Source organism: Papio anubis, chromosome 12 (assembly GCF_008728515.1).
Source record: "Papio anubis isolate 15944 chromosome 12, Panubis1.0, whole genome shotgun sequence".
Taxonomy (NCBI): domain Eukaryota; kingdom Metazoa; phylum Chordata; class Mammalia; order Primates; family Cercopithecidae; genus Papio; species Papio anubis.
This window is the reverse complement of record NC_044987.1, coordinates 69,805,378-69,831,441: the sequence shown is the minus strand read 5'-3', so window position 1 is coordinate 69,831,441 and position 26,064 is coordinate 69,805,378. Positions and strand designations below refer to the sequence as shown.

Genomic DNA, 26,064 nt, shown 5'->3' with positions numbered 1-26,064 from the left:
CAAACTGGTGCCCAAAGAATTCTCCTTCCTGGGGATATCCATTATGGCGACAACCTTGGTCTTCAGATGAGCTCCAGATTGTCACGTATGAGCATCTGCAGGCCAGGAGCTCAGACTTTGCAGGCACGAGGGATTGGTTTAGCCACAGATGGGCGAACTCCTCAGGGCTCACTCCCCTTGGGCTTGGAAGAACTGGAAGTTAACCACAGCTTGTATCTCAGAAAATTGGAAAAGCTGTGTGGAGCCCAAGGATGACCCTGGATTTGTTTTCTATTGCTGCAGAACAAATTGCCACAAACTTGATGGCTTAAAACAACAGCCATTTATTAGCTCACAGTTCTATAGGTGAGAAGTCTGGGTGGGCTTGGCTGGGCTCTATGCTCAGGGTATCAAAAGGCCAAAATCAAGATGTTAGCCACACTGTGCTCTTGTCTGGAGGTTCTGGGAAAGAATTCACTTCCAAGTTCATTCCAGTTGTTGGCAGAATTCAGGTCTAGTGGCCATAAGGCTGAAGTCCCAGGCTGCTTGCTAGCTTTGACCAGGGGTCACTCTCAACTCCTACTGACCTCATGCCAATCCCTGCACATAGCCCCCTTCATCTCCAAAGCCAAGAGTGGTCATTATGCTGTTGCTTTGACTCTCTCTGCCCTCCCCTCCTACTCTCAGAAAGCTCTCTATTTTTAAGGGCTCATGGGATTAAATCAGGCCTACCAATAAACCCCCATCTTAAGGTCAGTTGTGCCATGTTCCATAACATCATTACAGGAGTGATGATATTCACTCATCTTATTCACCGCATCTGGAGATTAAGGAGGGACATCTGTGTGGGCCATTTTAGAAATTCTACCTCCCCTAGGCCCAAATCTAGCATCCATTCTATACAACCAAGGCCCAGCCAGTAAAGGCAGAGGGTTGGAGCTGAGTGACTGGGTGTGTGGGTGTAAGTGTCAGAGGGTGCGTGCGTGACATGGTTTGCATCCATGTCTCTGCCCAAATCTCATGTGCAATTGTAATCCCCAGTGTTGGAGGTGGGGCCTGGTGGGAGGTGATTGGATCATGGGGGTGGATCCTTCATGAATGGTTTAGCACCATCTCCTTGGTGCTGTTCTAGTGATAGAGTTTTCATGAGATCTGGGCATTTAAAAGTGTGCAGCACCTTCCCCTACCCACCCTCGCTGCCTCTTCCTCCTGCTCCCACCATGTAAGACAGCTGCTTCTAGTTTGCCTTCACCATGAGTCAAAGTTCCCCGAGGCTTTCTCAGAAGCAGATGCTGCCATGCTTCCTGTACGGCCTGCAGAACTATGAGCCAATTATACCTCATTTCTTTATAAATTACCAGTCTCAGGTATTTGTATAGAAGTGCAAACTAATACAGTGAGTGAGTGTGTCTATGAGTGTGTGTGTGAACAAAACTGATCTGGTGCCCCTGTTAGAAAGTACTTCCTTCTGATGGGCCAAGGTCTGTCTGTCCACTGTCTCACCTGCTGCACCTTGCACTAGCCCCTGGGGCACCAGCATTTGCTGGGCCACAGCTGGCACACCCCCTCCTTCCCCCACCCACACTTGCACCTGGCAGAAGCACACTCCTGCCAAGGAGCCGGCAGAGTGTGGGGCTGTGAGGACACCAGCTCCAGGCCAAGCCTGAGGGCTCAAAGGGCCAGAAGCAGTTTTGTCATCCCTGAAATAGATGGTCCTCCTGACGCACAAGCACATTCTTGCTAACCAGGTCCACAAGACAAAGAGTTGATCAGGTCACCTGGGCTGTTGTTACAGCATCTCGCCTCCCAGCACCTGTCTGGTGCTCCACCTGCTCTATGGCCCTTGGTTGCCCCTGACAGTCACTAAGTCCCCTCCCTTACTCTGCTCCACTCCCCAGCCGTCCTCCACTCTGGGTAATCAGGCTCCCAGGGTCTTCCCTATATAGCACTCATATGCTAAAGTGAGGAGCCTTTCTGGCCCTCCTTGCTCTCCTAGAGAATATCCAGCATCTTCCCAGGGGCCATCTGAAGCCCACTGCCCTGTGTGGTCTGTCCAGATGACTAACAGGCAGGGAAGGGCACTGAAGCCAACCTTTCACCAGGCTCTCATATGTGCACTATGAGCCGGGGGCCACACCTGGACCCCACTTCATTCAATAAACTACTGTGTGCCAGGCCCTGGGGGTAGAGGAGTAGATAAAATATAACTCCTGCCTCCAGGGGCTGACTGATGGCCGAGATGAACCCAGACCCTTCCACAGATTATCATACAATGTGGTTGGGGTAATGAGATGGCCTGGATATTTTGGGACCCCAGAGGAGGCACTTAATCCAGACTGGGGTGGGAGCAGTGGAGCAACGGGGTCAGAGGGGGGACATTTCAGAACATGGAGGCTGGTTTGAACTCCTCCCCCACGCACACTCAGCCCATTCTGGCAGCCCCTCCACATGAGAATTGTTACGCTAAAGGTTGGAATCAGGAGTCACAAACCAGCACAGGGTTTTGCGAATACTGGGAATCTGAATGCCATTAGGTGGGACAGGCATCCTCCACTTCCACAGGCTCACACTGCTACTGCTGTCCCTGCATGGGCTCACTTGGAATTGGGACCCCCATCTAAGGAGGGAACTAAGAGGAGGTGGCACCTCCTCTGTACTTGAGACCAGAGGTCCCAGCCTATCTGGAGAATATGCTGCACGATGGGTACTATAAAAGGGGTCCCTACAGAGAGCAGGGGCCCACAGAGACCCCTCACTCTGCATGTACAGCCAGATGACCAGCATCCTGGCCAGGTGGGTGTAACTTTGATTTTCACACTTTGCAGCCAGTCAGGTGTGGAAACCCACAGCCCCACCCTGTCTCTCTCCCTGAGCTCCCCTCTGGAAACCTACCCCGTCCTTCTCCATCCTCCCTTCCCCCCAACCCCTCCTGGCCTACTGTAATCTCCACTCATCTTCTGCCACTCACCTTTGCTTCTCCCTTCCTCAATCCTTCCCAGCTGCCCTTCCTCCCTAAAGACACATAGATCAAAATGAAGTATAATCTGTACTATCTGTTAACTTAAGTGTTACAATCTCTCTCCCCAACTTTATTTTTATTTTTACTTTTTTTTTGACACAGGGTCTGGCTCTGTCACCCAAGCTGGAATGGAGTGGTATGATCTCAGCTCACTGCAACTTCCACCTCCTGGGTTCAAGCAATTCTCGTGCCTCAGCCTACCAAAAAGCTGGACCATAGGCGCACATCACCACGCCCAGCTAATTTTTGTATTTTTTGTACAGACGGGGTTTTGCCATGTTGGCCAGGCTGGTCTCAAACTCCTGGCCTCAAGTGATCCACCCACCTTGGCTTCCCAATCTCCCTGTTTTTTTTTGTTGTTGTTGTTTTTTGTTTGTTTCTTTTGGTTTTTTTTTTTGTTTTTTGAGACCGAGTCTCCCTCCCTCAGCCAGGCTGGAGTGCAGTGGGGTGATCCTGGCTCACAGAAACCTTTGCCTCTCAGGTTCAAGCGATTCTCCTGCCTCAACCTCCCGAGTTACTGGAATTACAGACGTGTGCCACCACACCCAGCTAACTTTTATATTTTTAGTAGAGACAGGGTTTCTCCATGTTGGCCAGGCTGGTCTCCAACTCCTGACCTCAGGTGATCCACCTGCCTCGGCCTCCCAAGGTGCTGGGATTACAGGCGTGAGCCACTGTGCCCAGCCCAATCTCTCCCTAACTTTAAAAGGGGATAAACTGACTATTTCAAATGAAGCTCCTTTGTCAATGACCCTGAATTTTTAAAAAGTTCCCCATTCTTATTTTCACAAGCGTCATAAAATGAAGTGACTTAGCAACACTTTAGCTGTGCTATGTGCTCAGTTCATAATGCACATATGTTTCTCAATTTCACTCAAAACATTCTAGGGAAGTGGCTGTCCTAGATAGCCAAATTTTTCAATGATGTTTGTTCCCTCTATATCCTAATTTTTTTCTTTTTTTTAAATTATACTTTAAGTTCTGGGGTACATGTAAAGAACGTGCAGGTTTGTTACACATGCCATGGTGGTTTGCTGCCTCCCATCAACCCGTCACCTACATAGGTATTTTTCCTAATGCTATTCCTCCCCTAGCCCTCCACTCCCAAACAGGCCCCAGTGTGTGATGTTCCCCTCCCTGGGTATATGTGTTCTCATTGTTCAACTCCCACTTATGAGTGAGAACATGCAGTGTTTGGTTTTCTCTTCTTGTGTTAGTTTGCTGAGAATGATGGTTTCCAGCTTCATCCATGTCCCTATAAAGGACATGAACCCATCCTTTTTTATGGCTGCATAGTATTCCATGGTGTGTATGTGCCATATTTTCTTTATCCAGTCTATCATTGATGGACATTTGGGTGGGTTCCAAGTCTTTGCTATTGTGGATAGTGCCGCAATAAACACACATGTGCATGTGTCTTTATAGAATGATTTATAATCCTTTGGGTATATACCCAGTAATGGGATTGCTGGGTCAAATGGCATTTCTAGTTCTAGATCCTTGAGGAATCGCCACACTGCCTTCCACAATGGTTGAACTAATTTATACTCCCACCAACAGTGTAAAAGCGTTCCTATTTCTCCACATCCTCTCCAGCATCTGTTGTTTCCTGACTTTTTAATAATTGCCATTCTAACTGGCATGAGATGGTATCTCATTGTGGTTTTGATTTGCATTTATCTAATGACCAGTGATGATGAGCTTTTTTTCATATGTTTGTTGGCTGCATAAATGTTTTCTTTCAAGAAGTGTCTGTTCATATCCTTTGCCCACTTTTTGATGGGGTTGTTTTTTTCTTGTAAATTTAAGTTCTTTGTAGATTCTGGACATTAGCCCTTTGTCAGATGGATAGATTGCAAAAATTTTCTCCCATTCTGTAGGTTGCCTATTCACTCTGATGATAATTTATTTTGCTGTGCAGAAGCTTTTTAGTTTAATTAGATCCCATTTCTCAATTTTGGCTTTTGTTGCCATGGCTTTTGATGTTTTATACATGAAGTTCTTTGCCCATGCCTATGTCCTGAATGTCCTAGGTTTTCTTCTAGGGTTTTTATGGTTTTAGGTCTTATGTTTAAGTCTTTAATCCATCTTGAGTTAATTTTTGTATAAGGTGTAAGGAAGGAGTCCAGTTTCAGTTTTTTGCATATGGCTAGCCAGTTTTCCCAACACCGTTTATTAAATAGGGAATCCTTTCCCCATTGCTTGTTTGTGCCAGGTTTGTCAAAGATCAGATGATTGTAGATGTGTGGTGTTATTTCTGAGGCCTCTGTTCTGTTCCATTGGTCTATATATCTGTTTTGATACCAGTACCATGCTTTTTTGGTTACTGTAGCCTTGTAGTATAGTTTGAAGTCAGGTAGCGTGATGCCTCCAGCATTGTTCTTTTTGCTTAGAATTGTCTTGGCTATACAGGCTCTTTTTTGGTTCCATATGAAATTTAAAGTAGTTTTTTTTTCGAATTCTGTGAGGAAAGTCAGTGGTAGCTTGATGGGGATAGCATTGAACCTATAAATTACTTTGGGCTGTATAGCCATTTTCATGATATTGATTCTTACTATCCATGAGCATGGAATGTTTTTCCATTTGCTTTTGTCCTCTCTTATTTCCTTGAGCAGTGGTTTGTAGTTCTCCTTGAAAAGGTCCTTCACATCCCTTGTAAGTTGGATTCCTAGCTATTTTACTCTCTTAGTAGCAGTTGTGCATGGGAGTTCACTCATGATTTGGTTCTCTGTTTGTCCGTTATTGGTATACAGGAATGCTTGTGATTTTTGCACATCGATTTTGTCTCCTGAGACTTTGCTGAAGTTGCTTATTAGCATAAGGAAATTTGGGGCTGGGATGGTGGGGTTTTCTAAATATACAATCATGTCATCTGCAGAGACAATTTGCTTTCCTCTTTTCCTGTTTGAATATACTTTATTTCTTTCTCTTGCCTGATTGCCCTAGCCTGAACTTCCAATACTATGTTGAATAGGAGTGGTGAGAGAGGGCATCTTGTCTTGTGCTGGTTTTCAAGGGGAATGCTTCCAGTTTTTGCCCATTCAGTATGATATTACCTGTGGGTTTGTCATAAATAGCTCTTTTTATTTTGAGATATTTCCATCAATACCTAGTTTATTAAGAGTTTTTAGCATGAAGGGGTGTTGAATTTTATCGAAGGCCTTCTCTGCATCTATTGAGATAATCATGTGGTTTTTGTCATTGGTTCTGTTTATGTGATGGATCACGTTGATTTATTTGCGTATGTTGAACCAGCCTTGCATCTCAGATATGAAGCTGACTTGATCGTGGTGGATAAGCTTTTTGATGTGCTGCTGGATTTGGTTTGTCAGTATTTTACTGAGGATTTTTACATCAATGTTCATCAGGGATATTGGCCCGAAATTTTCTTTTTCTGTTGTGTCTCTGCCATGTTTTGGTATCAGGATGATGCTGGCCTCATAAAATGAGTTAGGGAGGAGTCCCTCTTCTTCTATTGTTTGGAATAATTTTAGAAGGAATGGTAGCAGCTCCTCTTTGTACCTCTGGTAGAATTCGGTTGTGAATCCTTCTGGCCCTGGACTCTTTTTGGTTGGTAGGCTATTCGTTACTTCCTCAATTTCAGAACTTGTTATTGGTCTATTCAGGGATTCAACTTCTTCCTGGTTTAGACTTGGGAGAGTGCATGTGTCCAGGAATTTATCCATTTCTTCTAGATTTTCTAGTTTATTTGCATAGAGGTGTTTATAGTATTCTCTGATGGTAGTCTGTATTTCTGTGGGATCAGCGGTGATACCCCGTTTATTATTTTTGATTGTGTCTATTTGATTCTCCTCTCTTTGTCTCTCTTTATTAGTCTTGCTAGCAGTCTATTTATTTTGTTGATCTTCTCAAAAAAAAAAAACCAGCTCCTGGATTCATTGATTTTTTGAAGAGTATTTCGTGTCTCTATCTCCTTCAGTTCTGCTCTGATCTTAGTTATTCCTTGTCTTCTGCTAGCTTTTGAATTTGTTTGATCCTGCTTCTCTAGCTCTTTTAATTGTGATGTTAGGGTGTCAATTTTAGATCTTTCCTGCTTTCTCTTGTGGGCATTTAGTGCTATAAGTTTCCCTCTACACACTGCTTTAAATGTGTCCCAGAGATTCTGGTATGTTGTGTCTTTGTTCTCACTGGTTTCAAAGAACATCTTTATTTCTGCCTTCATTTCATTATTTACCCAGTAGTCATTCAGGAGCAGAGTGTTCAGTTTCCACGTATATGTGTGGTTTTGAGGGAGTTTCTTAATCCTGAGTTCTAATTTGATTGCACTGTGGTCTGAGAGACTGTTTATTATGATTTCCATTCTTTTGTGTTTGCTGAGGAGTGTTTTACTTCCAATTATGTGGTTAATTTTAGAGTAAGTGCAATGAGGTGCTGAGAAGAATGTATATTCTGTTGATTTGGGTTGGAGCTTGGTCCAGAGCTGAGTTCAAGTCCTGAATATCCTTGTTAATTTTCTGTCTCGTTGATCTGTCTAATATTGACAATGGGGTGTTAAAGTCTCCCACTATTGTTGTGTGTGAGCCTAAGTCTCTTTGTAGGTCTCTAAGACTTGCTTTATGAATCTGGGTGCTCCTGTATTGGGTGCATATGTATATTTAGGACAGTTAGCTCTTATTGTTGCATTGATCCCTTTACCATTATGTAATGCCCTTCCTGGTCTCTTTTGATCTTTGTTGGTTTAAAGTCTGTGTTATCAGAGGTTAAAATTGTAACTTCTGCCTTTTTTTTCTTTCCATTTGCTTGGTGGATTTTCCTCCATCCCTTTATTTTGAGCCTATGTGTGTCTTTGCACGTGAGATGAGTCTCCTGAATACAGCACACTGATAGGTCTTGACTCTTCATCAAATTTGCCAGTCTGTGTGCTTTAATTGGGGCATTTAGCCCATTTACATTTAAGGCTAATATGGTTATGTGTGAATTTGATCCTGTCATTATGATGCTAGCTGGTTATTTTGCCCATTATGCAAAATGCAGTTTCCTACTTATTGATGCAGTTTCTCATAGTGTTGATAGTCTTTACAATTTGGTATGTTTTTGCAGTGGCTGGTACCAGCTGTTCCTTTCCATGTTTAGGGCTTCCTTCAGGAGCTCTTGTAAGGCAGGCCTGGTGGTGACAAAATCTCTCAGCATTTGCTTGTCTGTAAATAATTTTATTTCTCCTTCACTTATGAATTTTAGTTTGGCTGGATATGAAATTCTGGGTTGAAAATTCTTTTAAGAATGCTGAATATTGCCCCCCACTCTCTTCTGGCTTGTAGGGTTTCTGCAGAGAGATCCACTGTTAGTCCGATGGGCTTCTCTTTAAGGGTAACCTGACCTTTCTCTCTGGCTGCCCTTAACATTTTTTCCATCATTTCAACCTTGGTGAATCTGATGATTATGTGTCTTGGGGTTGCTCTTCTCAAGGAATATCTTTGTGGTGTTCTCTGTATTTCCTGAATTTGAATGTTGGCTTGTCTTGCTAGGTTGGAGAAGTTTTCCTGGATAATATCCTGAAGAGTGTTTTCCAGCTTGGTTCCATTCTCCCCATCACTTTCAGGTACACCAATCAAACGTAGGTTTGGTCTTTGCACATAGCCCCATATTTCTTGGAGGCTTTGTTCATTCCTTTTCATTCTTTTTCCTCTAATCTTGTCTTCTCATTTTACTTCATTAAGTTGATCTTCAATCTCTGATATCCTTTCTTCCATTTGATCGATTCAGCTATTCATACTTGTGTATGCTTCATGAAGTTCTCATGCTGTGTGTTTTTCAGCTCCATCAAGTCATTTATGTTCTTCTCTAAACTGGTTTTTCTAGTTAGCAATTCATCTATCCTTTTTTCAAGGTTCTTATCTTCCTTGCATTGGGCTAGAACATGTTTCTTTAGCTCAGAGGAGTTTGTTATTATCCACCTTCTGAAGCCTGCTTCTGTCAATTGGTCAAACTCATTCTCTGTCCAGTTTTGTTCCCTTGCTTGCAAGGAGTTATATCATTTGGAAGAGAAGAGGCATTCTGGTTTTTGGAATTTTCAGCCTTTTTGCACTCGTTTACCTCCCCATCTTCGTGGATTTATCTATCTTTGGTCTCTGATGCTGGTGACCTGCAGATGTGGTCTCTGATTGGACTGCTATTCCTTTCTGTTTGTTAGATTTCCTTCTAACAGTCAGGCCCCTATGCTAGAGTTTGCTGGAAGTCCACTCCAGACCCTGTTTGGCTGGGTATCACTAGCAGAGGCTGCAGAACAGCAAAGACTGCCGCCTGTTCTTTCCTCTGGAAGCTTCATCCCAGAGGGGCACTTGCCTGATGACAGCCAGAGCTCTCCTGTATGAGGTGCCTGTCAGCCCCTACTGGGAGGTGTCTCTCAGTCAGGAATACACGGGGGTTAAGGACCCACTTGAGGAGGCAGTCTGACACTTAGCAGAGCTTGAACGTTGTGCTGGGAGGACTGCTGGTCTCTTCAGAGCCGTCAGGCAGGAAAGTTTAAGTCTGCTGAAGCTGTGCCCACAGCTGCCCTTTCCCCTGGGTGCTCTGTCCCAGGGAGATGGGGGTTTTATCTATAAGTCCCTGATTGGGGCTGCTGCCTTTTTTTCAGAGATGCCCTGCCCCGAGAGAAGAAATCTAGAGAGGCAGTCTGGCCACAGTGGCCTTGCTGAGCTGCTGTGAGCTCCACCCAGTTTGAACTTCCCGGTGGCTTTGTTTACACTGTGAAGGTAAAACCTCCTACTCAAGCCTCAGCAATGGCTGACGCCCCTCCCCACACCAAGCTCGAGTGTCCTAGGTTGATCTCAGACTGCTGCTGTGCTGGCAGTGAGAATTTCAAGCCAGTGGATCTTTTTTTTTTTTGAGACTTGTTTTGCTCTTGTTACCCAGGCTCAGTGCAATGGTGCAATCTCAGCTCACTGCAACCTCCTTCTCCTGGGTTCAAGCGATTCTCCTGCCTCAGCCTCCTGAGTAACTGGGATTACAGGCACCTGTCACCACACCCAGCTAATTTTTGTATTTTTAGTAGAGACAGGGTTTAGTAGAGACATGTTTAGTAGAGACAGGGTTTAGTAGAGACAGGGTTTAGTAGAGACATGTTGGCCAGGCTGATCTCAAACTCTTGACATCAGGTGATCCACTCGCCTCGGCCTCCCTAAGTGCTGGGATTACAGGCATGAGCCACCACATCTGGCCACCAGTGGATCTTAGTTTGCTGGGCTCCATGGGGGTGGGACCTGCTGAGCCAGACCACTTGGCTCCCTGGCTTCAGCCCCCTTTCCAGGGGAGTGAATGATTCCATCTCACTCATGTTCCAGGCACCACTGGAGTACAGGAAAAAAAACAAAAACAAAAAAAAAAACACACAACTCCTGCAGCTAGTTCGGTGTTTGCCCAAACAGTTGCCCTGTTTTGTGCTTGAAACCCAGGGCCCTGGTGGTGTAGGCACCAGAGGGAATCTCCTGGTCTGCAGGTTGCAAGGACCGTGGGAAAAGCACAGTATCTGGGCCAGAGTGCACAGTTCCTCAGGCTCAGTCCCTCATGACTTCCCTCGGGTAAGGAAGAAAATTCCTCCATCCCTTGTGCTTCCCGGGTGAGGCAATGCCTCACCTTGCTTTGACTCACCCTCCATGGGCTGCACCCACTGTCCAACTAGTCCCAGTGAGATGAACCTGTACCTCAGTTGGAAATGCGGAAATCATCCACCTACTGCATTGATATCGCTGGGAGCTGCAGACCAGAGCTGTTCCTATCTGGCCATCTTGCCAGCCTTAACTATATCCTAATTTTTTTTACATCAATTTTGGTCTGGCTTCTTAAAAAAATACGTAATTCCTGCATTCTTCCTCAAAGCATGCTGAACATAATTTAAAGTTTTCTCAATGACTCAGGATTATCACTGTATTATCCAGTTATGATCTCAGAGGTGTGTTATCCCTAAACTACTGTGCTTCAAATTCTTGTGTCTGCTTTTTGTAATTGTTTCCTCTCTCACTGTTGACTGTCAAATAACAACAATAACAAAACAGGAACATTAATGGTGCTCCAAGCACTGTGCTAAGGATTTTTTGTGTATTAGCTCATTTAATTCTCACAAGGTATGTCCTTTTATTATTCCAATTTTGCAGTTTAGGAAACCAGCTCAGGCAGTCAAGAGCTTTGACCAAGGCCATTCGTAGTAAGTGACAGGGCTGCCACTTGAACCCAATAAGTCTGACCCCAAAGCCCAGGCTTATAATCACCACACATCATCTCTGTGACCCTGCCTATAGGAGTCTCTCTCTCTACTTCTAATTTGCTTCTTTAAATCTGTCACAGGATAAGAAACAAGATAGCCAGATTATAGAACTCTGTGTAAAGTAAGAATAAATAGGAGATGGGATGGGAGGTGCCACGAACGGAGAGGGAGCTGGGGAGAGGGTGTCCTCCATGAAAATGTTAACTTTTGAACATTTACATATAAAGGCACCTCTAGTGAGAAGAGAAACTAAAAGATAAAATTGGGTGTGCATGGACCCCAGAAGAGGATGCTGGGGCGTCTGACAGTCCAGGCACCAGGCTTTCTTTCAGGAAAGAAGCTAATGGACAGAGCAGGAGCTTTGGCCAGTTTCCCTCCAGTTCATTTAGAAGCAACAACTACTTTCTAGGGAGCAGCACCTAGTGTCATTCCAGGGTCTACAGACCAGGGAACCGAAGACTCCACCCCTGCCTGAAGAGGGGATAGCCTTGTGGTTGAAGTGTGGGGTCTAGATTCAAAAGATGTGGGCTCTAGTTCTTGCTCTGTCATTTACTCACTATGTGTCTTTGTGAAAGTAAATTCAACTTCTCCGAGCCTTCATTTCCTAATCTGCAAAATCAGAATACTAAGAATATCCACTTAATAAGCTTGATATGAGAATTAAGGAATGAATCCAACCTACACAGGCCAGTACTTAGTCCACAGTAAGTATTCAATGGCAGGAGTTGCTATTGCTCCCTGTCTCAGCAGCAGGAACTCAGAGAAATCGCTTACATTTACTCGGGATGGACTGTAACCAGACACCGTCCTAAGCCTTTTACCTGTGGATTCCCTCATTCCTCACAACACCCCATAAAGTGGACAGCTGTTAGCATCTGCACTTTATAGATGAGGACGAGGCCGAGGCCCAGAGAGGTTTCCTAATTTGCCCAAGATCACAGGGCATGCCAGTGAGTGGCAGAACACAGAGGTCCAAGAAATTGCAGCCACTCTGATGTAGTGTCTGTGGTGGCAATGAGGAGGCAGGATGTCTTCCTCTGCCGGATATCCACTGCCCACCAACAACTAAGTTTCACACTGGATCTAGTCCTCAAGAAGCTTCTAGTCAAATGGGGCAGACAGATACAAACTAAGACAGCATAGCCTAGGCAAGGACAGAACAAAGTTTTTGGAGAGAAGTTTGCAGGGGAATTTCTGGAAACCACAGAGCACCATTCGGACTTAGAGTAAGAAAGTTTTCATTTCGCCCTGAGTCTGGGCATTGAAAAGAGCACGGTCTCTTCAGCAGATGTCAGGCCCAGTGTCACTCTGTAGTGGAAACTGGTCCTAGAAACTTACTGTTCCTGGAAATAAAAAATGCCAGGATTCCTTTTCCTCTCATTGTTAAGGGTCTGAAATGCTCAATTCGTAACACACAGAAGGCCCTGCAGACCATTCAGTTGATGAAGTCAGCCCTTCTGTTCCACCCATGGAGTGTGACTGAGAGTCTCTACAGTCATACTCTTCTTGACCCTCCAGGGATGAGCACACTGCTGGGGCCGGGGCCACCCCACCCTCTCCAACACAAGGCTGGCACTCAGAGGTTGACCAATGGCACCAATGACTCCTGCCTTTATGGGCTCACCATCCTTTCAAGGAAGGAAAGCACTGGTCTTATGAGTGGTGAAGCTCTGTTCTTGCCTTTACACCAGTAGTCAGCTTTTTACTTCTTTCCAAACGAGTTAAGGAAATGCTGAGCTTCTACATAACCAAGACAGGAAAAGACTTGCCTTTAAAACTGAGGCAGTATCTACTGTGATCACGGACTAGGTCCGAGAGGGTTCAAAGGTCTACCATGTCAACTATTGATGTTTGCAGGGTGGAAGACCAGGCGGAAACTTAGATAGAGCCCGGGGTGAGATAAACTGTGAAAGGATGAGGGCTTCTCATTACACTTAGACTCCAATCCAAACTTCTTATCAGGGAGCACAAGGCCAGTCTGATCTGGGCCCCACAAGTCCTCCAACCCTGGCCGCAGCACTTCTTCCTTTAACAGACCTCTAACCACATGAGCCTCCTCGAAGAAAATGGGAGGCCTTTGCCCTAGCTGACTCTTCTACCTGGAAGCCCACATAGCTAGCTCCTTTATACCCTGAAGCATCCGCTAAGATGTCACCTCCTTGGAGAGACCTTCCCTGACTTTCCAGTCTAAAAAAGGATTTTCTCTCTCTCTTTCCCCACCTCTCTCTCCCCCAACCCCTTTTCCTCCTTATTCATCCCTTTCATAGCACTTGCACTGCTCCTGGGCCTGTATGCCCTCAGATCCATTCCTTATCCTCTCCTGTGTTTCCCAAGGGTGCCAGCAGGATTCTGGCTAGGTTTGGCCCATGGCAGCCACTGGGAGAACCTCGAACATGCAGGAAGGGTCAGGCTAGGTATTGCCTGCCTCCATCTCTGCCTTGAGAGGCATCTCTGCAGCTGCCACCTCTTCCCCTTGGCTCCAGTTTCCACTGGAAAGGCCACCACGGTTCTACCTTCCCCAGTGCGATCCCACCTTGCCACCAGCAACACTACTGCTTTCCTTGTCACTCCTGTCCAGGGTAGTAGCTGCTCCTTACTGCGTCTAATCTCTGAGTTGCCTCTCTCTCCCCTGTTTGGTTTCTCAGCTCTTTATCACCTGTGTAACCAATTCCCTGCATTACAATTCTAATACTTCATTGGTTTCTGATCTTCTGATTGGACCCTGACTGATACAGCACTTATCATAACTTGTAATTTTTAAGTTAATTTGTCCAGTTACTTAATTATTGTCTAGACCCAGGGACTTTATCTATCTTGTTCATTATAACATCTCCAGTCCCAGCACAGCACCCGGCAAATAGTAAGCTGCATTCATTAGTAATGCAAAATGCTTGTCAAGTGATGAGAAGAAGTACAATTGCTGTCTCCTAAGAAATCCTCAAATTTCCAAAAAGGAAAGAGAAATGCCATTTGGAAATGGTGTGTATTTTTACACAGCAGCAGCAAAGTGGGTTTTGATCTTTTCAGTGTAACAGGCACCGAGACATCCCTCAGTAAATAAGAGGTGAGTTAAGTGGTCTTGGTTAAGAAACCAACACAGCTCCAGGGACATACCAGTCTCCATGAGGTGCCTCATATCAGGACACACACCCACAGCCTGCCTGGGTCTGCATGACTCTATGTACACGAAAACCAAGCCTTGGGAACAAACCTTTTTGCGGTCTCCACAGACTTCTGCTCCGCCAGCTCCTTCTGCAGCTCCCTCTCCTTGGCTTCCTTTTGCCCGATGGGGCAGTCCTCTGGGACAGTGAACAGGGACAGTGCATCTTTGCTGTCCTCTTCTCGGAGCACTTTAGCAAACACCTTCTCCGCCAGGAGCCGGACTTGCTCATCCACTTCAGAGATGTTCAGCTTGGGAAACTGCCGCGGCATCTCGGCTAGCAAAGAAAGAACAAGCATTAACTTAATGAATAGCGGAATGCCCTGAGTCAACAGCACCGGGGAGGAGAAGGCACTGAAGTTAGGGCCAGGCCCACCTGGTACTTGGGGTCAACTGTCTACTTAGGAATTCCCTAGACCAAACCCAGCATGCCAGTTTCAAAATTAGCTCAATAAGTAACTGGATGTGAAGCATGTAGGGCCACTTACGCGTCAGGAGACAGCAAGTGTTCAAAATTCAAAGAATGAACTGTTCAACTAGGTGGGCTTCCATTTTCCCAAACTCAGGGAACCTGCAGCACCTGGCAGCCCTGCCCTCTGACTTTGTTCCCATGTTTGAGAAGGGACAAGAGAGTGTTCAGCTCTCCCTCCTCCAGACTATGAGAATACTGTTATAGCTGCAACAATAATCAAACCTCACTCCCCAACTTCACAGAGGGGAAGTCCAAAGGCTTTAATAGCTAAGGTCCTACAAGATTACAGCAGAGCCCTGGGAAATCCAAAGCTGCATTCTTCATTACATAAAACAAGGCCTTTTGCTGAAGAGAAAGAATCTGCTGTTGCAGTTTCAAACCCTCTGGAACCCCCTAATGAGACACAGCAAATAAAGGTTTTAGGACAGGAACACTCTTTACCCAGCTGAAAACTCACTCTCTCAAAGGAGCTTTCTCTATCTACCTCCTCGCATACTGATTCCTTACTAACAGTCACTGGCCTTAATCACCTGCTTGGTTGGTTGGGTTTCATTCTTGCTTGCTTGCTTTCTTCATTTCCTTATTTATTTTCTTTTTTGCAATTACTTATATAGCAGTTAATATGTACACTCTGGCCAGGCACAGTGGCTCACGCCTGTAATCCCAGCATTTTGGGAGACCGAGGCGGGCAGATCACCTGAGGTCAGGAGTTTGAGACCATCCTGGCCAACATGGTGAAACCCTGTCTCTACCAAAAATACAAAAAAAATTAGCTGGGCGTGGTGGTGGGCACCTGTAATACCAGCTGTTTGGGAGGTTGAGGCAAGAGAATCGCTTGAACCCGGGAGGTGGTGGTTGCAATGAGCCAAGATTGAGCCACTTCACTCCAGCCTGGGTAACAGAGTGGGACTCTGTCTCAAAAAGAAAAAAAAAAAAGTACACTCTGGGGCCAGGTGTGGTGGCTCACGCCTGTAATCCCAGCACTTTGGGAGGTCAAGGCGAGAGGACTTCTTGAGCCTAGAAGTTTGAGACCAGCCTGGAAAACATGGCAAAACCTCATCTCTAAAAAAAATTTTAAAAATTAGCCAAGTATGGTGATGCATGCCTGTAATCCCAGCTGCTAGGGAGGTTGAGGCAGGAGGGTCTCTTGAGCCAGGGAGGTTGAGGCTGCAGTGAGTTATGATCGTACTACTGCACTCCAGCCTGGGAGACAGGGTGAGACTTCATCTCAATTTTAAAAATAATATATATATATGTGTGTATACTCTGCAAAGAACTTCATACTTAATAACTCAGTTAATCTTATTATTCCCACTTGACAGATGAGAAAATGAAGGCATAGAGAGCTAACACACCCAGGGTCACACTTTTAATAAGTTAGCAGAGGTTTGTGCTGTTCTCAGCCTTTCTTCCTCATCCCTTTCCTCTCCGATCCTCAGCTCAGGGATCTGAACCCAGGCACCTGGTTCCCACCTCTGTGCCCTCACCCACCATGCTGTGCTGCTTCTCTTTGTCCATGTACATGTCCAGGCAGGGGCTCCTCACAGTCCCTAGCATAACACTCGTGGAATGGATTAATACTGCACACTTTTCGACAAGCCACCCTCGCTGGAAGCAGCTCTGGAAGAGGAGTTTCCCATCTACCTATGACCACAGTTTCTTTAAGGTTGATTTAAAGAGAGAAGTGGTTTTGTGGACCAGACAGACAAGGATGAAGGTGAGACAGATCTCCGCTGCCGTCTGGCAGGGAGAAGTGCAACTACAGGGGAGAGGAACATACTAGGCCATCTTGGGGCATTCTCCGGCCTCACAATGTTCTCATCTGTGAGATAAAGGGATTGAGCTAAGTGGTCTCTAAGGCCCTCTCAGCTCTAAGTGGCATAATTCTAGGTACCAGAGAGATTTCCGGTGCCTGAGGAGGGCTTGCTGCTCTGAGTCTGAGTGGCTTGTGGGACTAAGTCATGACACAGACAGGAAGGAGGAAAGCAGGCTAGTAACAAGCAATCAGAGCGAGGTCTGTGGCTCCCTTAACTCTGAGACCCAAGGACCTGCCACTCCCTGATGAGGGAAGTGGGAGGGAGCTGGTGGGGAAGAACCTCTCAGCACACAACTGTCTGGGGAGCAGACACCAAGACAGTGAGGCCTGGCCTCTGCAAAGAGGAAGAGGAACAGAGCTGACTGTGGAGATTTTCATGTCTTGATAGCAGAGAGTGGGGAAGCTGGAGGCCATCAAAGGAGGTGACAGGGGAGAGAAAGTCTGGAACAGCACAAAGAACCAGACCCAGGAGGCTCCATCAGGCTGAAATGAAGCTGGATCCTCACCTCCCCCTCTTATGCCAAGGCCACAAGTCAAGAGCATTGTCCCAAAACCTCACATTGCATCTCAGAAGAAGACATCCAACAGGCCCAGGCAAAAGGCCGCAAATGCCATAAAGCACCACACGATTTGACTAAGCAACTCCACTTCTAGAAATTTCTTTTAAAAAAAGAATCCTAGGAATGAAAAAGCACAAGGATATTTACCTGCATTCTTTACATAAATAGCTTTAAAATGCCCAAATTAGAGCATACTCACTTGGAAAAGATGTTAAGTAATGAGAATTATAATTATGAGGATGGTGCAATCACATAAAAAAAACATAAAAATACAGTAAATGAAAAAATTAATACATAGAACTGTACCCATACTTTATTTATAGTGATAGGAAAATGCATCCCTTTATGGGCAAGACCTGCAAGAGATTCACGCACTCAAAATGACCAGGTGGCAGGGCTGCCTGTGTGCGAGAGGATATTTTACTTTCACGATGAGTGCTATTATAATGCCATTTTTAACAAACACAAAGAGAATAGAAAGAAAATGAGTAGACTTAAGACTCTATGAAATGAGAGAAAAATAGGAAAGCAAATCAAACTTCTTTTTCTGGCAGGTTTTGGCAATTAGGGCTCCCTCCTTAATTGCCAAAGGGAGGGAGGGAGCATCACCATACCTGGTGATTTTTTTTTTTTTTTTAGAGATGAGGTTTTGCCATGTTGTCCAGGCAATTTGGGAGGCCAAGGAGGAAGGATCACCTGAGGCCAGGAGTTTGAGATCAGCCTAACCCACACTATTGAGAGACCAGGCCAAAGAGAGTTTAACCATTGAGACCTATCTCTGCGTTAGCTCCTACCCTGGACAGAAGCCGTCCACCACCACCAGCACCTTCCTACCTCCTCCATGCCCTCAGACACACACAGGCCTGACTCAGACACCCCCAATCAGGCTCCCTTGGCAATGGGTATTTGGAGGGGGAAGCAAGTCCTTGATGTCTGAGGGCTCTTATGCCAGATCTTGCCATGTTTGTTCACGACGCATTTATCTATTATTTATTTATTTAGAGACAGGGTCTCTGTTGCCCAGGCTGGAGTGCAGTGGCATAATCCCAGCTTACTGCAGCCTGGACCTCATGGGCTCAGGTGATTCTCCTGCCTCAGCCTCCTGAGTAGCTGGGACCACAGGCACACACCACCCCACCCGGCTAATTTTTGTATTTTTAGTAGAGATGGGGTTTTACCATGTTGGCCAGACTGGTCTTGAATTTCTGGTCTCAAGTGATCTGCCCTCCTTGGCCTCCCAAAGGTCTAGGATTATAGGTGGGAGCCATCACATTGGCGCACAAAGCATTTCTAGCTTGCTCCAATCAACTAAATATACTTTTCAGGACACAGCTTTCTATAAAAGATCTTCCTTTCTCTTTAGCTTAAATCAACCTTTCCCAAACTGGATGCCATAAGAAATTGATACCTGTTGCTGGTAAAACAGGTCCTGTAGTCAGTTATTGGGAGATGCTGCATTCCACAGCCCCTCAACTCACATTCACAAGGCTCATTAAAAATCAAGGATCAGAGAGTAGTATTACCATACAGAACGCTTTTTGTTTTACGGAACCCTTTTTGTTTTATAGAACCAGTAAAAGTCTTCTGCAGAACTACGACCAGTGTCTTAAATAGTTGGTAGATAATTCATTCCAAGGCCGGGCACAGTGGCTCATGCCTATAATCCAAGCAATTTGGGAGGCCGAAGAGGATCGCTTGAGGCCAGGAGTTCGAGATCAGCCTGGGCAACATGTTGGAACCTCGTCTCTACAAAAAGTAGAAAAGAAAAAAATAGCCAGGTGTGGTGGTACGCACCTGTAGTCTCAGCTATTTGGAAGGCTGAGTTGGGAGGATTGCTCGAGCCCTGGAGGTGGAGGCTGCAGTGAACCATGATGGCACCGCTGTACTCCAGCCTGGGTGACAGAGCAAGACCTTTTCTCAAAAAAGCAAAACAAAGCAAAAAACAACGGCAACAACAACAGAAGAATTTATTCCATATCTTAGCATGGACCAAGTAATCCCCTTGGGGTGCTGCAGGCCTTAGCAGCTGCCCGCATATCTGCTGCCTTCTGGGTGTCCTTGGCAGACAGGTACCACCTGCCAACCTGTCCCTCCAGAGTATCTCTCCTCTCAGACCCTCCAGACACCTGCCAGGCCAGACATGACAAGGAAAGCCCACTCTGCAGATGCCAAGCAGAGCTTCAGCTCCAGCTGCCTGTTCGCGCCTGGCTTCCAACCATTTGTCAGCTAAAGCCAGCAGGCTTGGGAGGCTCAGCTGTGAATTTACCAGCATCAGTCAGCCAGTGATACAGCTTATCTCACTGTTACATGCAACACGTTCCGATGAACTTGAAGAAGAGTCCCAAAGTTAGAAAGTTCTAAAACACTGCCAGTTTCAACAAACAGTAACTTTTCATGGTGCCACACTCCCTCCAGAAAGGAAACCCAGTGCCACTGAAATTCCCTCCTTATACAAAGGAAGCTGGTTGCTACTCTTGCCAGACTCCCCTCGCAGAAGCCCCGACACAGACCTGAGCCTGGCTCCATGACTGGTCCTGAAGATGCCACTCAAGCGATGCACCCGGGCCAGGTGCTGCCTGCCGCCCAGGAGGCTCAGCTGAGTCAGTGCTTGCGTGCGTGCAGCTGGCTAGGTCCTGTCTGCCGGCTGGAGTGGGAGGTCTCTGTTTTGCATATCTGTGAGCAGCAGTGAGCCAGAGCAGGAAAAGCCTGGGCTGGAAATTCTTTCGTGAAAATGGAATATGAGTGGAAAATTTCCAAGACCCCTGAAGTCCCCCAGGTAATGCCAGTTATCTAAGGCAAAATGGCTGTGGTATCTCGAATGTAGTGTTCTGGCCCTCTTCACAGCCCTCATAAGAAGAAACTAAAGCGGCGGCTTCCTCATTACAACAGTAAACTCAGCCGTCCTGCCCAGCTGCAGGAGATAAGCCACAGCCTCCCTCTAACGCCCGGCCTCCTCCTGAAAGCTGAGTAGCAACGAGCGATATAATCACCTTTGCTGCTTCCGTTCTGAACGTGCTTCAGGCCTTGCCAGACAACTGGGTCCATTTTATCAAGGGGATTTGTCTCAGGTACAGCCCGCCTTGCCTCTTCTCAGAAAGCCGCCCCAAAAGCAACCCTCCCGAGGGCACCCCAGAACTGGCAGGGGGAGCTTCAATCCCAGTTGCTAATACAATTTTCTCCATCCCCTCCTCCTCTGGAAGGGAAAGACCATGAACTGCTTCCACCTTTCCCAGGAAAGCACTGCAGGGAGACTCAGGGAGCGGGAACTGCCTCAGCAGAGAGGCAGACAGCGGACAGGGGCAGGCTAGGATGAAAAGCTGACAGCCCCATCCCACTCCTTCCTTTCTTCCCAGAAAGAAGCCCACATCACAGGTGACTGCGAAGCCTGACAAGCTTTACCAGAACTCCCACCCCCATCCACACACACAGAAAAGGAGTACACCCCAACTGACCCACCGGAACCCACCCCAAACCCTCCCCTGCTTACAGCTGCTCACGGCTCCCACATGGGCCTCCAGCTCGGAGTGCTGGCTGGACTCTGCCACTCCTCCTAGAGAAGGTGGAGCCTGCCTCAAGTGACCCACAGGAGTAGTCCTCTAAAACCAAGCAGGGTTAATTAAAATGGCATCACAGGGTGCAAAGCTCTGATCTTCATCTGCCCTTCAGAAGAGTGAGAAGGCTCAGAACAGACACACAGCCTCCCAGTGACTTAGGCAAATCGCGTGGGTCTGGGAAATAACCATGAGCAAAATGGCTATTTCTGTGGTGCTGTTGAAATCCTGGGGAGAAGAGCCCAGGAAGGATGGGTCAGTTGTTTACCGGGAGGCTAGCTGTAACCCTGACTTAGGCCTGAGTCACCTCTGCATGTCCAATCGTGAGGCTGTGTCTTACTGAGCTCACATCATAATTCCTTGGTGCACAGAGCAGTATTACAGGGTTGACACATGATCCTCGGGCTGCTGCTGGGCTTTAGCTACCCAGAGATTATGACCCACCTGTCCTCACAGCTGTTTCATAAACAGTGCAATCAGCAGGCTACAAGCAACCTAGAGGGAAGGTAATGTTTATTCATTAAACAATTAAATGAACTTACAGTATGAGAAAAAAATTCAAGCCCTTAGTACTATTCTGCCAGAAGGAGGAGGGGCAGATGATTTTTTTCTGCTCGTGTTTTGGGGAAGGGGGAGGTAGAGTGGGGACTGCAATGGAAGGATTCCAGCCCAAGGATTTAAGTCCAACACGTTCAGGGAATTTTATTCTGCACCTTTAACCAGATCCCAACTAGCCTTAGTCTAAACAAGCATTTTTCAAAGTGCAGTCTGCAGAACATGAAAGGTCAGAAGACTTCGAAAATACTGCATCCCATAGTCCCTTATGGGTATTCATGCACAATTTCTACTAGCAGATTCAACACCTGAGAATTTCTGCAGTAAAGAAAGCTGCTTAACTTTGTTTAACCCAACCCACTTATTTGACCATCCTAGAACTGCTATCATAGGAAAGAAACACCTATTAATATCTTGTGGCATGGGCTTTGGGAAACACCCTCCACCTTGAGTCTTCATTTTCCAACTTAGAGACAGCTGCCTTCCTGGAGCCCAGTTTACAGGTATGAGACCCATTGCATCAGGTTCAGACAGAAACCAGCAGCAGCTCCACTAAGATGACACAGGTTGTAACAATGGCCAAGGGTCCTGCTGAAGCCAAAAGGAGGGAAGACTCTCCAGAACATGAGCAGTTTAGAAGAAAAATACAGTTCTGTCCCAGAAGAGCAAGCTCTTCTCAGGACCTCACAATTCCACCTTGAGCGTAACTTGTTGCTGCTCCTTGCAGCCAAGATGTCTCTGTGGACTGAAGACCACTGATCCCAAGCTAAAGCCTTATTTCCATTTCGAACAAACATCAAGACAATTTGTGATAACCAGACACAGGGCCTGCTTCTCCTGCCCAAGAGACTAGATTGCATCCCCTTTTATCACTTAAGCACCCCTTACAAACTCTAAAAGACAGAAGAGGATGGAATCAAATTGTGTCTCATCAAGAAAGATAATGGCCGGGCATGGTGGCTCATGCCTGTAATCCCAGCACTTTGGGAGGCCGAGGCAAGGGGATCATGAGGTCAGGAGATTGAGACCATCCTGGCCAACATGGGGAAACCCCATCTCTACTAAAAACACAAAAATTAGCCCGGCGTGGCAGTGGGTGCCTATAATCCCAGCTGCTTGGGAAGCTGAGGCAGGAGAATCGCTTGAACCCAGGCGGTGGAGGTTGCAGTGAGCTGAGATTGTGCCACTGCACTCCAGCCTGGGTGACAGAGTGAGACGCCATCTCAAACAAATAAACTCCAGCTAGACTCCCTGCATTTGAATCCTGTTCCACCACTTAGTTGCATGACCTTGGGCAAGTTAAATAACTTTTCTGTGGCTCAGTTTTATTCCCTATAAAGTGGGGATAATAAAAAGCCAATCTCATAGGTTACCATGACAACAAGCATATGTAAAGTGTTTAGACTGGTACCTGGCATAGAGTATGTGTTTTATAAGCATTATCTGCCAACATCATTGTCATTATCATTATATCAGATACGAGAGAGTATAACTAGGAAAATGAACATGAAGTTTTATCTAGACACTGAATCCTTTTATTCAGCCTTATTTATTGAGCACCACCATGTGCCTGGCACTCTCCATTTCTATAACCTGGGTGCAGGAAGAAGGAAAACATATTTAAATGTGAAGCCAGATCAGCAGAAGGAACATCCTTCTCCCCTATGAATGGTACTTCTCAGTGACTATACACAGCCAGGACTCCAGCATGAGCTCATCTTCCCATGCCCCAGTCAGTTCCTTACAAATCAAAAGCCCAAAGCAATTGTCTGTTGTCCTAGATATGCAACCAGCATACAGAAGAACTAAGAGATTATTATACTTGGTGGAAGAATCATGGAGGCCAATGGGCAGCTTTAGGGGAGAAAGGGTATCTCCCTGTTAACCTGAAGGCTACATATTATCTGCCCATGACATTTTCAACACCTGAGACAGATTTTGAGGTCATTTGAAGAGTGATCCAGTCAGTGTAGAGGCAAAAAACTAAAAAATAAGAAATAAAATAAAAACCTTATCTCTCAAAGAGCTTCTCGACCTAGCTGAGAGCTAGGAGAACCTTAGAAGACTGAGGCTGAGCTAAGGATGGGGCTGAGAGGTGAAAGAGTCTCCCAGCCACCACCTATGCAAGAGTCATCATTCCTAGAGAGGGCAGTCCCACACCATCATCTTCAGAGCAAGCCAGGCCCCATGGAGCTGCAGCCAGGCCAGGTCAACTACCCCCAGACCTGCTGTCAACAGTCCCAGAGGTGTGAAGTGACAGAGGCTCTGTCTGCCTGGCTCAACGGCTCCACTAACACTCGGCCTTAATGCTGCACAGCCAAGGAAAGAATTTCTCCTCTGCAGGTTCCAGCTGCAGGCAGCTTTTCCATGACGATGGCCAAATGTTGGTCACCACATCCAGAGGAAAGCCAGCAAGGGCTCAAGACCATGCTAAAATCCCTCCTTGTTCTGCCTGCTTTGGCCCCGCTCCTTTTTTGATGTGTCGACATCAAGCTTTCAGCCACATACAGTTTGAGGAAATGATACTCTAGTTAGCAAGCCTCTCCTATTCCAAGGCCTCTCAAAACTCTCCCCAACCACCTCTGCCAGCCTAGACCAGCCATTAGCAGCTCTGCTGGCAAAGCAGCTACCAGAAGATCAAGGGCAGAAAGCAGACTGCCAGAGCCCAAGGCTGTACACCTCCCTTGCCAGGAGACAGCCAAAGAGGTAAGGATGAAGGCCTCAAATGACCTCATCACCCTATCATCCAGTCTATCCTCCGTCTCCAGGTAGAAGTCCACCTCAGCTGTCCACATCCAGCCAGCCCTCAAGCACCTAGAAACTTGTCCAGGCGCTTAAGGGGCGGCAAGTCCCAGGTCCCTTTATTTCTCTAAACCTTGCGATTCCATTCTAGGCCGCCAGGGAATCGGGATGCTGCCGGCTCACCTGAGGCTGCTGGGGCTCGGGCCACCGCAGAGGCAGGGGCAGGGACAGGGACAGGAATAGGGGACAGGGCAAAGGATGAGACCGGGATCGGCGCCACCGCCTCTGCGAGCAGGGAAGGCGGAAGCCGCGGTTCAGACCCCAGGGTGCTGCCGATTCCCGCCTGGGCCGCAGGGTCCGCGGGGCTGGCCCAAGGTCAGCCGCGCAGCCGCGCGCGCACTCACCCGGTTCTGAAGACAGGGCCATGCCGCGGGCCGAAGGGGACGGCCGCAGGGCTGGAGCAAAGGGGATGCGCTGGGCACGACGGAGCGGGGCTGCCGGGCACTGAGGCCAGCTAGGGCCGGGGCCGGACCAGGCCGCGCCCCGCAGCAGGCGCGGGGGCCGGGCGTTCAGAGGGTGCAGCGCTGCGGATCCCTGGCCGGGCGGGCCCCGCGGGAGCCGGGAGGGCCGCCTCCGCAGGGAGGAAGCCGGCCGGCCGCGTGTAGCCCCCGTCGGTGCCCTACCTGGGCGCGGAGCAGAGCAGAGAGAGCCGAGGGGCTACCTGAAGCGCCCGGGCCGCGCGGCCAACGGGAAACTTGAGAGCAGCAGGGGCGCGGCGGCCGCCAGGGCCCTTGGCCGGAAGCACCCGCCGTCTCCGGGGCTCCGCCGGGCCGCGCCGCAGCCCGGGGCAGATGCCAGCCGGGCTCCCAGACCTCAACTGCGCTGGGCTCCCACACAGCTCCCCGTGCCGCCCGGGCTTACCCGACGTCCTCCCCTCCCCACACAACTTTTCCCGGGGCGAGACTCTGGGGGTCTCGGCCTCACGCAGGTGACTTACTCCCTGTAGCTGCAGCAACCCGCAAGCATCGGTTTCTTCCAGGCGTTCTTCTGGTCACTTAGACACACTCACACACACACACACACACACACACACACACACACACACACACGCACACGCTCCCTCTCCAACCCTCCGCGCTCTGCCTTCACCCGCCCCTCAAAGTCTGAATGACCTCCTAGTTGCCAAAGCCACTGGGTGCCGTGCAGCCTCCCTCGCTCACCTCTTCCTGGCATCTGAGCCTGCTGACCACGTTTTCCTTCCTGAAACTCTTGGAGTGCAGTTTCCAGAGTTGGCACCCGCGGCCCCCACCTCCGAATTTTTCACATACCTGGGTACCTACAGCTTCTCTGCCTCCGCGGTCTGGCTTTTCTTTGTGGTCCCACCCCAGGGTCCCACTGTGCCAGCCCCCTCTCCCACTCCGAGGCCCACTCTGGGCATCTCAGCCACTCCCATGGTTTTAACAACCTCCTGCCTGATGATGACTCTTGAACTTCATCTCCAGTCCAGAATGCCCCTGAGCTGCTGAAGATGGTGAATCTAACTGTCTAGGGAACATCTCTAGCGCTTCCTAGCCTCGAGGAAGCTGTCCAGACCCAAACTCCTAATTGCTTCCCAGGAAAACGCCAGAGCCTGCTTCTGTGTTTCCAGTCTTAGTCCAATCGGCTTCTGTGTTTCCAGTAGGCACCACCGCGGGGCCACAGTTGGGAGCCATTCTTGACTCGGTCTCCCTTTCCTCTCTCACCAAGTAAGTCACCAAGCTCGGAGAGGAAACTTCATTAGTGAGCCCCCACTGTGTGTCCTCACTGTGTCAACCACTTTCACAGAGTTGTCTCATGTAAGCACCAAGTTTTATTCTTTCTACCCCATAGTCTGATTAGTCTGGTATTCACAATTCATGTATTCATAAACGTTTTGCACATAAGACTGCATTAATGAGTTACATATTATAAAGAACACTAAAAAAATTAAAGGTTGTGGTAAAGATGAAA

The 26,064-nt window shown here is 47.5% G+C and overlaps 1 protein-coding gene across 8 annotated transcripts in view; it reads right to left on the bottom strand.

Moving 5' to 3' along the window:
• Positions 1–25,198, bottom strand: part of AMPD3 (adenosine monophosphate deaminase 3) — a 55,432-nt gene extending 30,234 nt beyond the window's left edge. For 4 of the 8 annotated variants that reach the window (XM_003910228.5, XM_009186604.4, XM_009186606.4 and 1 more), the window contains exons 1-2: positions 24,480–24,949; positions 14,431–14,656 (exon numbers count right to left, since the gene is read on the bottom strand). In XM_003910228.5, coding sequence (XP_003910277.1) covers positions 14,431–14,656; positions 24,480–24,501 — 248 coding nt within the window. In that variant the 5' untranslated portion in view covers positions 24,502–24,949. Of the gene's footprint in view, positions 1–14,430; positions 14,657–19,737; positions 20,660–20,714; positions 22,315–24,479; positions 24,950–25,072 lie in introns of those variants that run through there. The other 4 variants (XM_009186603.4, XM_009186602.4, XM_003910227.4 and 1 more) reach the window with 4 other exon arrangements.
• Positions 25,199–26,064: the final 866 nt, after the last annotated feature.